General features: G+C 43.0%; 1 protein-coding gene across 2 annotated transcripts in view; it reads left to right on the top strand.

Moving 5' to 3' along the window:
- The window catches only part of LOC102561753 (ADAMTS-like protein 1), a 744,302-nt gene extending 732,568 nt beyond the window's left edge, over window positions 1-11,734 (top strand). Inside the window, exons 13-15 of one of the 2 annotated variants that reach the window (XM_019483696.2) lie at window positions 4,111-4,315; window positions 7,072-7,219; window positions 11,646-11,734. In XM_019483696.2, coding sequence (XP_019339241.2) covers window positions 4,111-4,315; window positions 7,072-7,219; window positions 11,646-11,734 — 442 coding nt within the window. Of the gene's footprint in view, window positions 1-4,110; window positions 4,316-7,071; window positions 7,220-11,645 lie in introns of those variants that run through there. The other variant, XM_059724687.1, reaches the window with a different exon arrangement.
- The last annotated feature ends 462 nt before the right edge of the window (window positions 11,735-12,196 follow it).

Raw genomic sequence — 12,196 nt, 5'->3', positions numbered from 1 at the left:
CTGTCTAGATACTTCTGCCATGAGTTTTATCATGGAGATATGAATATGTCCTTCATTAGATGTAATACTTGCATACACTTTTGTGATGCTTAATTCCCACTTCTGCAACATTTTCTTCACAAGCTGGTGATAGCAGTTGCATACTGAGTGCATCACAATTAACTACGACGCTGCTTTAAGAGCCATGAGTCACAAACTCCTTCAGCCATTTTAGAGCCTGTGGGCTAAATTTTGGGCCCTTATTTCATACCCCGGCCCAAACAGCTGCCCCCAAGGCAGCACAAAGCATCTGGAAAGTGGCCTTTAAAAGCAGCTGAAGACTCCCCTAAAAGGTCCTGAGATTCCAGATCCTCCCATTGTCATGTATGGAAAAGCTATATGAAGTCCTTGTAGAGTTTTTAAATATTTATAAGTTCCAATTTGCAGCCTGTGCTGTCAGACCTCAAGTACCTGAGGGCCCTGAGTACACAATGCAGCATTATTGGGAAAAGTCTCCAGTAAAATAAAACAGGTACAGTTCTAACCCTATATCTGAGGGATGTGTGTGGGGTCAGGCCAACTCTCAGGATCTCAATATTGTGCTGTTAGACAGGAGGGCGCAGTGTACAATTGCACAGGCACACACTAAAAAAGCAATTAGGTGCATACACACACACTAGGCGCATACACACGCTCTAGGTGCATGCACCCCCACTAGGTGTGCTCACACACACTACCAATTCAGGCACATACACATCCAAAATTACCAGCCTAGGCAAATGCACACCTATCACCAGTTCAGGCACCTACACACACACTATACAGACCAAAAGAAATTAGACCAGAATCAGTTACCAGTACCTGCACACCCAATACACATACACAGATCACTAATTCGTATATCATGCACACAGTGGCATACATATATATCAGTTCACATATATACCACTCACCTACACATACACACGGGTGAGTTCCTAACTTGGGTGTTGTGGTGTGTATGTATGTGCTTGATGTACTTGGGATACCTGGGGGAAGGTTAAAGTAAGAGAAAGAGTGAAAGTGTAGGGGGTGAAAGTTGCCAGGACTGGGATTAGAACTGGTAGACTAGAAAGAGAGCTGAGGCTTGGGGTTACTTTAGGTTACCGCTGGTGGAGACTAGATGAAAGTTGCCAGTGCTGGGATTAGAACCAGCAGACTGGAGGGAAGTTGGGGTAACTTAAGGTTAATTGGTGTTTATTGAAAGCAGAAAGCCAGCAGGAGAAGCCCAGAGGCTGGAGCTAGAGTAGGGAGGTGACAAAGGAGCTGAGAGGTAGGTGGGGAGAGGAAAATTGGGAGTGGGGCTGCATGAGGGGGAGGGTGGAGAACAGAAAGTGTGAAAGAGAAGGCAGAGAGAGAGAGGGATTAGGAAGAGGTGGCAAGAAGCAAAAACTGGCGGGAGCGAGGCTGAGAACCTGCAGAAAGCAGCAGGGCTGAGAGTCTGCAGAAAAGGGACGGAGAGGAGGCAAAAAGTGGCGGGAACAGGACTGAGAGCTGCAGAAATGGGACAGAGAAGAGGCAAAAAGTGGCAGGAACAGGACTGAGAGCCGAGAGAGAGAGACTGGAATTTAAGATAGGGAAGCGACTGGGGCTCAGTAAAACACAACCCAACTCGGGGTTACAAATGACAGTGGTTTTATTGAACAGGGGAGATGGTGACACAATATTTTATTGGTTCCTTTGCACGCACGCGTGTGTGTATGCACACACACACACACGCTCACACACACACACACACACACACACACACACACACTGGCAGCAGGGTTAAAGAGGCTTGGTGCAGGGGCTGAAGTCTGGGAGGAGAGAGAGAGAGTCCAAATTGGAGAAGGAAATATGCAGGTGATATCTACCCATCCCAGGCTGAAAGTGGGTCCTCGATGGCCAGTCAGAGTCTCCTTCAGCTCAATGTTGTCCAGAGGGGGTCGCTGGTAGGGCCTCTGGGGCGGATAGGTGGTGTGACGTGGAGCTGGTCTGGTCCAGATGAAAATGGTGTTCCCAAGGAGTCAGTCTTCACTACCCCTTTTTATGGGGCAGACTACCTACGATCTCCTGTGGGGAGGGCGTTTTCAGGCAAGGTCAGTCCTGTTCCAGAGAGCTCCAGATATTCATACTGAGCATGTGCAGCCTTGGCACAGTGGTGGGTTGCCACATCTTTTGTTTCTTGAATGCTGAGGGTGGTTCCATAGACTGGGTCGTTGGTCTAGGTATTGGTGTTGATAGTTCGGTCATTCAGAAGGAGCTATTTTTAGACCTACTGCCTACTGTCTCTCAAGCACCCTCATTCACCCCCATTCATTCAGGAGCCAACTTACATAGGAGGGGTAGTATGAGTCATAGGTTGCACAACCGAGCATGGGGATAAGATGGAGGTTTGATATTACAAGATGGAAACTTGACATGACTTATGCTAACTTACCTAAAGGCCTAAAACAATAATCTCATAATATAAAAGCAGTAAAAAAAAAAAATCAATACAAACATAATAATTATCACTTATAAAACAGTGGATATCTATATCAAAATAGCAGGGCACTTATTTGCAAAGAGGGGAGAGAAAAATTAAAACTTACTACCTAAAATAAAATGTTAAAGCTTATCCTATATCTTAGCTTACTTATACTTATCTATAGGGAATAGAGAGGGAGAGACAAAGTCAAAAATGGTTAGGGAAGGGGAGGGGGAATGCATTTTAAAAGAAAAAAAAAGCAAAACTGGGGGTTTTGCTACATGTGCAACACGGGAAGTTGTGTCAGCACTCCTCTGGGGCAAGTTACATAAGTCATCAGAGTCTTTGACATTTGTAAACAATGCAGCCATCACATCTTGATGTCAGTGAAACTCTTTTCCCATGAAGTCAGCTATTATGTAGCCTGTATGCACCATGTGTGTACATTAGTACCAGTTAGGAGATGGGGTAAAAAAAAATGGAGAAGAAATTAAATTCATTCATCTCCTATGATATTTCTGTAACTTTTTAAATTTTGTTTAATTACTAAATTAACATTATTGCAATGGGGAAGAAAAAAAAGCTTTATTCGTTAAAAGCCAAAGATATTTTTTTTCTGGAGTTGATTTTTTTTGTTTTGACAAATTTTGATCTTTTTGTTAAAAGCAAAAAGAGAGAGAAAATGTTGAAAAGTTACTTTCATTCGGAAAATATTTTGCTGAAAAATTTTGGGCAGTTTTAATGCTCAGATATCCATGGAGCTTATATTTATCCAGGGACTGCCAGATCAGATCAGCGATTTAGTATCTTCTTTCTAATAACCATATGTACATACCCTTTGTGTGTATTTTATAAAGATATATATGTGTATAAACACAAATATGCACAGGTATTGTTTGTAAGCCTATATAGTGCATGTATATTTTGTGAAATGTATGTTTAAATATATCATTTACTCTCATAAAGTAGCAACAGCTTTTTCAAAATATATACATTGTCTGTCAATATTTCACTTTCTTTTTCTCAACAAAATGCCACCTGTAAATCTAATTAAATTGTCTCTAAATTCCTTTCGTTATTTCAGTACTAGTCAGACAAAGCCAACATTGTTTCCCATCATTTCTTTGATGGTTACTAACTGCATCAGTATAGCCCTAGCTGTAGTCTTATCCACTGTTCATACATGCTTTATCACAATCTCATTTTATTTACTTTGGAAAATTTCCTTCTGTCTTTGTTTTTCCTGACTAACAGTATCATATGGAGATTGTAGTAATGGGTGTCCTGGCTTCTTCGCCTAAGGACATTAACAGTAAGGCATATTGAGCTTCCATTACACTGGGATTTGAATTTCCCAAGACATGGCACATTGTACCAGGATATAATGATCCTGCTAATTGAAATTCTCTGTGGTGATATCCTTGGTTCCTGGAAAAGAGGAAGGTTCTTACCACTAGTCTTTAACTTAGAAGACTTCTTTAAAAGACAATAAATAGACACATGCTTTCTTTTTCAGGCTTTCCTTAACAAAGCAAGACTTGCTAGTCCAAAAACAGAGGTTGTGGGGAAGAGTGGAGTTGGGAGGGCGCCACAGAAAAGTTTAGGCATTTTTTCCCCCCCTTTATTGATGCTTTGTTCTGCAGGTGGGAAAGTACTCCATGGACAGCCTGTTCCTCCTCATGTGGAGGAGGCATTCAGAGCCGCACAGTCTCTTGTGTGGAGGAAGACATTCAGGGGCACATCAGCCCTGTGGAAGAGTGGAAGTGCATGTACACTCCAAAGATGCCTGTTGTTCAGCCCTGCAACATATTTGACTGTCCAGAGTGGCTGGCTCAAGAATGGTCTCCGGTAATTAGTTCTGGTTGTTTGGGTTTTTTACTTTGATTATTTATTTAATGCATTGGGACCAGATCTTCAGTTTTACTAAATGTCTGTGATAATTTAATAAGCCTGGGAAAATTACCTGCCATTTACCTTGTGTATTATTTTGACAGCATAAATATTCAGGACTAATAACATCAACTAAGATGGGTGAAAGAGCAAATCAGATGGGCCACATATAATAACAATCAGCTACAAGTGATAAATATGATGATACATACCATGCTGAAGAGGAGCATGGATGTGTTCAAATACACATTTATCACCTGCCTTTTGACTTCAAATCTCATATCCTGGATATCTGACCTGTGGTCTGAAATATAGACATCTATGCCATCCTACTAATTAGATCCATAGTTCAGAGTTTGGGGAACACTATCCCCTCTGACGTTCCTCATGGCAATAAGAAATTATCAAGTTAAGCCTAAGGTTGCTAAGTTGTGGCCTCTGAGCTGAAAAAATGCAGGAAACCACTGTGATTGTGATGTGTAATCACTGCTTGGTGCTTGTGATCCCCACTTACTTGCCAAGCTTGGATTCTCCTTGTGTTTAGGGTACAAGACTGGAAACAGAGACGTGTGAGTTCTGTTCCAAGAGGCCTGACTGTAGATGAGTCACTGAGCCTATGTATCTCAGTCCCCATCCCTGTCCTGTTTCCCGTCCCCCCGCTCCCCTCCCCCTCCAAAAAACCAACAGATTTCAAGGATAATAATGAACACACAATATGTGTTCATTATTATGTGTTGTTTGAATGCAAAGCACCATTGTTACTTTCTACTGCCATTCTCTTTGGTTGATGCTGTTTAGATTTCTCCAATCCAGCTATCTCTGAAGCCTGGTTTCCTGAGGACAAAATGCTATATCTTACTAAGAAAAAGAAATCAGGCATGAGAAAATGTTTGAAGGAATGAAGCCGAAATGGTTTCTCATTCTGCATAGTGCCATCTTCCAAAATATAGTTTCATAGTTCATCATTTCATAGTTGGTAGGGTCAGAAGGGACCTGAGCAGATCATCAAGTCCAACCCCCTGCCATAGCAGGAAAGAGTACTGGGGTCAAACGACCCTGACAAGGTGTTCATCCAGCCTCCTCTTAAAGACCCCCAGGGTAAGAGCCAGCACCACTTCTCTTGGAAGTTGGTTCCAGATCCTAGCTGCCCCGACAGTAGTGTCTCCTGATGTTTGTCTTGTCTGAATCTACCCTCAGCCAGCTTGTGACCGTTATTTCTAGTCACTCCTGGTAGTGCTCGGGGGAACAGAGGAACTCCCCCAATGCCTGCTGGTCCCCCCTGACTAGTTTGTAAACAGCCACTAGGTCCCCCCTCAGCCTTCTCTTGTGGAGGCTGAACAGGTTCAGGTCCCCCAGCCTTTCCTCGTAGGGCCTGCCCTGCTGCCCCCTGATCATGTGGGAGGCCCTCCTCTGGACCCTCTCCATTTTGTCCACATTCCTCCTGAAGTGCGGCGCCCAGAACTGGACGCAGTACTCCAACTGCGGCCTGACCAGTGTCACATAGAGGGGGAGGATCACCTCCTTGGACCTGCTTGAGATGCATCTGTGGATGCATGACAAGGTGTGGTTGGCCTTCCTGATCGTGTCGCCACACTGTCGGCCCATGTTCATCTTGGCATCAATAATGACTCCAAGATCCTTTTCTGCCTCTGCACTGATGAGAAGGGAGTTCCCCAGCCTGTAGGTATGGTGCTGGTTCTTCCCCCCCAGGTGCAGTACCTTGCACTTGTCAGTATTGAAACCCATCCTGTTCTCATCCGCCCACCCCTCTAACCTGTCTAGGTCTGATTGCAGCCTATTCCGCCCTTCTAGCGTGCCCACTTCCCCCCACATCTTAGTGTTGTTTGCAAATTTGAACAGGGTGCTTTTTACCCCCTCGTCCAAGTCGCTGATGAAGATTTTGAACAGTGCGGGCCCGAGGACCGAGCCTCACAGAACCCCACTGCCCACATCCCTCCAGGTTGAATAAGATCTGTCCACCACCACTCTCTGGGTGCGGCCCTCCAGCCAGTTAGCGACTCATTTGACTGTGTAGGTGTCGACGCCACAGTCCCCTAGTTTTTTAATGAGAATGGGGTAAGAGACAGTGTTGAAGGCCTTCCTAAAGTCCAGAAAGGCTACATCCACTGCTACACCTGCGTCTAAGGCTTTTGTGACCTGGTCATAAAAGGCCACCAGGTTGGTCTGACAGGACCTGCCTCTAATGAACCCATGTTGGTTGCACCTAAGCATAATCTCCCTTGCTGGCCCCTCGCGGACATGCGCCAGGATAATTCTCTCAAAAAGCATACCCAGGATCGAGGTGTTACATCCATTAACCCATAAGTTCTAGTACCTAGTGCAAGTGGAAGAGAAGTAGCCATAGCTGAAAATGACAAGATGTTAGTAAGTCCAATATGGAATTAATGGCCAGAGGCCAAGTGGCCACTGCTGAGAGTGGTATTGGAGTGACACTAAGCGAAACTCAGTAGCCATATGTCTAAAGCAAGCTGCGCAAAACAGAAAGGAAGAAACAGCAACTGTTGGTCAGCTTTTTCTTAACTGGTCAGTAGCAAATAACACGAATGATCTATCATCTATGTGACCTGTTTCTGCTCTAAATTTTGGCCTTTACTGCTAACACATTATTCTTGTATACAACATTTTTCCTTTGGGGATTTTTTTTTTTTGTATTTACTGCATATATGAGATTCTGTGCTTTTTCTTTCTTTCAGTGCACTGTAACATGTGGACAGGGGCTTAGATACCGTGTAGTTCTGTGCATTGATCACAGAGGGCTGCACACAGGAGGCTGCAGCCCAAAATCAAAGCCTCACATAAAGGAAGAATGCATCGTACCCACTCCTTGCTATAAACCCAAAGGTAGGGCTCTTCCACATAAAAGAAATGATTTTGCTTCTTGGTATCTTAAGTACACTTTCCTGAGTTCACCTGAATGCAGTAATTTATGAACTGCTACCACCAGACTCTGCCATTACTGCACCAGTCACTGGCATCCTGTAGCTCTTTAATAGGCTCCTGGTTTGGTATTGTCAGCTGTGGACTCAGCAACCTAGAGCACCTATGCATGTGATGGACCTCTGCTCTGACACGTGCTAATTAGCACGTGTTGGAGCAGACTCAATTAACTGAATCTACTGCAAGTCTGCGGGAGCATGTTAATTAACGTGCTCCAGCAGCCTCTGCATCATGTGTATTCAGTGTCCCCATGTTTCAGATTGGCTCCTGCTGCCATTTTGAAGCGCAGAACACTGAATACACATGACGTGGAGTCTGCTCAGAGCCACTCTAATTAAAGCCCCTCTCCCCCCACCACCCTAGAGCACATGTATAGTAGGGGTATGTGAAGCAGGCTCTATTCTATTTGGATTCAGATTCGGCCCAAATCGGGGACAGTAATTTAATTAATTGATTCAGCTCACTGTCCCTGATTTGATTTGGCCGAATCTGAAGATTCGATGCTGAATCGGAGAATCAGTGATTCAGACACAGACACAGCTTTAAATGTTTTTTCTACATATCTCGAGGTACCAGGCTCTGTTCATGAACACTGCAATGCTGGGGCAGATGGAGCATCCCATGGGAGCATGGGGGGCCCCCAGCATGCTCGTTGGCAAACCTGGAAGCGGACCGGAAGTGCTTCTGGTCCACTTCCATGTCTGCTGCTGAGTGCACTGGGGAGCCCCCCATGCTTCTGTGGGACACTCCATGTGCCCCAGCATCGCATCATTTATAAGCCGCTTGCTATCCAGAGGTATGTAGAGAATCACCGAATCTTTCCGATTCTCTCTGAACCAATTCAGAAAGTTCCAGTTCAATTCAGAGAGATTAAAGGGTCCTCTGATTGAATTCTGATTCGGAGGTTCGGCCACCAAATCGGGCCGAATCTCCACCAAATCGAATCGGGCACTGAAGCTTCACGCAGCCTAATGTATAGACACCCCTAGAGAGGAAGCCCAGATTCATCTGTGGTGTATGTGGATGTAGCTTCACCAGCTGAGTTACATTGTGACTGTAGCACTTTGCTAATGGAAGATAATATTTAAAATGATCATTCCGATCATAATAAAGAATGGAATTAATTACAATACTGATGTAGTATCAGAGCAGCTTCCATTATATATTATATAATGTAAAAGAGTGGTTCATTCTTTCTTTCATCTCCTCACCAAAGGAGAACCATACATGCCATGTGGTGTTTTCATCTGAAGACCGTTTTTTTTTGTTCGGTTTTAAATGTAAACTGCTTCAGCTTCAATGCTTCCATATGTATCAGGTGGTGCAATTTGTAGTCCCATGTTTCTGTGGGCTTGAATGTTGCTAGAGATCGATCCAAAAAGATATGATTTATTTAACAAGCCTAACATTATTATAGCCAATGCCTACAGAAAAACATGTATCTTCTGTCCAATACTTCCTCCTACCTTACCATTGCTTTTTGAAGCAGGGTTAACACAGGGCAGAAAAACAGTGATTCCATCTGTTTGACCCAGTAAAACAGAAAATAGAGAACAAATCTTTTTCTTAATGTTCTCTGTATGAAATAGAAGGGCAAACAGCAGTTATAACTTAACTTTTTGAAACCCTAGCCTGCAGCTCCCCGTCTTCCTCTCTTCTTCCCCTTCCCTTCCTGCAGACAACACTAGAGTTGGGGGACGGGAAGAGGACAGGGGGCAGGGGGAGAGCTGGAGGAGAGAAGCTTTAGGCAAGCTTCTCTGCTCAATCAACTCCAAAGGGTAGCTCCATCTCTCCTCCCCTTGCCCCCCCCCCCCCCGCCCCACCCAAGAGGTAAACAGCATTATGTAAAACACCATGAGTTAGAGCAGGGGCCTGGGCATCTGTCAGTGCTCATTGTGTACAAAACTAATAGAGGATCATTTGGTACATTTCAGGGATAGGTACAGACATTCAAAAAGCCCAAGACAGAATGGATCTAAGTTATGTGGTGTTCTGTAATCTGTGTAGTTTAGATTGGTAGCAAACAGAACGCATATTCGCCCTTTGGTTGTGCGAAGGCCACCTAATCTTAGACCAGGTTCCACCATTTTTATACCAGTTTGTGTGTGCTGAACTTCTGTGCTGTTATGAGTTTAGACTGGTAGAAGTCTGTATCTGGCCCAGAGTGTGTGTAACTGGAATAGCGGTTCTTAATATTAGAAGACAATGCAGTGCTCCTCTTGTCAGTTGTGTTGAATAACACATTCTAATAGTTTGTACCATGTTAAAAACAGAAATCTGTTACTAAAAGGTGATCTTTTCTTTTATCTCTAAAATCTTAGCTTCTTCATTGAATTACATTAGGAATTTATTTTGTTTCTTATATGTCAAATCACACCCCTAATACAGTAGTTCACTTCATAATTTAAATTATTGGAATTACTCTACCTCCATCTCTTCCCACATCCACACCCCTAAATGAAAACATAAAAAAAGTCATTTTGCAGTTAGCTGCATAGAGGAGTATATTTTGCGTTTTGCAAGAAGCTGCATTAAAAAAAAAAGCAAATTAATAATTTCTGGCTTTCCAAAGCCTGTAAAATAAGCTGTACAGTGTATAAATAGACATCTCTCTTACATTTTTGGATAACAAATGTAGCAAAATACAGATTAAACTAAGAGCTGTTTTGGCATATATTCATCCTCATACAGCACCAGTAAATATAGGAGAAAAGGATCCTAGCTAGTTATTTCTGGTAATGAAGGCATAACAACTCTACTGCTCTCCTCTTCCCTCCCAGCCACTAATTTACTCCCAGGAACCTTTGCATTTACTTGTCTGCTTGCATTGCTTGCAGTAGCTAAGAAGTGACACTGCAAATTATGATCCTTATAAACTGCTAATATTGCTCCTGGCAGTTGAGGTAGTGTCATGTAAAATTTCTAGTACTGCATGCACCAACTACCTGAAAATTCTCATTCCTTTCAGATCAAATTGATCCTTAGCTGTAGGCCAGCACAAGTAGTGTTGTAGGCTGGCATTACTGAATCTAGAAGGCTTAAATGGGACTGAAGTGGTAAAGAGGCCTGACCCTGGTTCTCATCCTTTGTATTCAACTGCTTCAATTGTGTTCCATGCTATTTTTTTCTAATGCTGACCAAAAATACTCAGTAGAAATTCAGAGGTGATTTGGAAGAGTATTTGCTTTCAGTTTATACCAATGTAAAGCCAGAGCGGTTCTATTGAGTTCAGCACAGATTGTCCAAGGTAATGCCACAGTGAAAACAGAATTTAGCTCTCAACATGGACTTTTTTCCTCCCCAAAACAGCTTCTTATATTTTATGCAGATCATGGAGGGGGGAGGGCGGGGAGGGAAAGCAGCTGTTCTGTTTTCCATCAAAAATGACAGATAAAGTATCCAACTCATTCTTTAAATCCACACAGTTGATAAATTGTTAAGCTTAAAGGCAAAGAACATCACTGAACTATTTTATTTCAGTTTTCTCTCATTCTTGTGGTATCACTCATCACACCTGGATTTTCGTCAATGTTATAATCTATCAAAAGTGAGTTTAATATGCCTTATAAGGCTGTAACACTTAAAGGTAGATATGGTTTTGGACACTTGACCAATGCAGTATTAATGATGGTCTATTACGGAGTCAATATGGGTTTCTGGGGATTTCTGGGGATTTTTTTGTCCTCTGCTGAAAATAGTTTTGGGGTGAAGGCCAGCACAAGGACTTATGCATCATATAAGCCTCAATTAGGCATTAATTTTGAGAGCTTACATGAGGTTTAAGTGCTGCCAGCCCCCCACACAACACGGAACTTCCTCCTTTGTGACTTGTGGAAATGAATTTGATGTAATGCACTACACAATGATTTATTTCTAAATGGTAGGGAGAAGGACTGGAGGCTCAATGTATTTTGCAAATTCAGAAAAACAAAAGCCATAATATGCAGCTCAAAATATTGAGATTCTACAAAATTACTTAAAATTGGTTTTCCCCTTTGATTTTCAAAATGAATGGTTTCACAAGCCAACTTGGATGTGAGTATTTTTGAAAAAAATGCTTTGCTGAAATGTTCACCTGCATAGACTATACATGTAATTAGCCAAGCTCTTTCTAGAAATGTAAAAGCAAAAGCTCTCTTATTGACCATATTTCTTCAAATATTGCATACTCCAAGAAACAGCAGTCTCTCACCCTTTCCCTCTTCTCTGCTGCTCACCCTGCACGTGTACAGTTGTAAATGCAGGCACATTCACTTACAGGAATGATGCCCGTATCTGTAGAATTGTTCCTGCATGTTTTCTGTTTTCATGTACTTTGTATGTTCCATAGAGAAACTTCCTGTAGAAGCAAAGCTGCCATGGTATAAACAGGCTCAAGAGTTGGAAGAAGGAGCTGTGGTGTCTGAAGAACCATCGTAAGTCTTAAACCATAATTCGTTGAACACAGCCTATCATGAGGTTGAAACTCAATGCCTACAATCATTCTACCTTAAAATAGCATGCGATTCTTTCCTTAGGTTATAAAGGACTTATCCAAACTCCCACTAAAGCCAGTGGACTTCACTGAAGGTTGTGTCAATTTTCAGCTACGTTGGAGAAATTGAGTTCAGGACTTGACTCAGTCCCATCACCCTTCCAGGGGTTCTCCTATGTTTGCAGTAGCATAAGGATGGGTGGGTGAGTGGGGCAGGAGCCCTAAGCACTGCCTAAAGGTGGTGCCTCACTGCACCTTCCTGGCAGTGGCTCTGGTTCTGGCTCTAGCTGTGGGGAGGGCAAAGTGGCAGCAGTGGTAGGAGTAGTGGCCAGAGATGTGCCGCTGTTGGGGGTGATATTTAAATGGCTGCTTAACATATATGTCACTGGCAAAAACAGGAGGCAACA

The sequence above is a fragment of the Alligator mississippiensis genome, chromosome 3 (genome assembly GCF_030867095.1).
Source record: "Alligator mississippiensis isolate rAllMis1 chromosome 3, rAllMis1, whole genome shotgun sequence".
Lineage (NCBI taxonomy): Eukaryota > Metazoa > Chordata > Crocodylia > Alligatoridae > Alligator > Alligator mississippiensis.
This window is presented reverse-complemented; position numbering and strand designations above follow the sequence as displayed.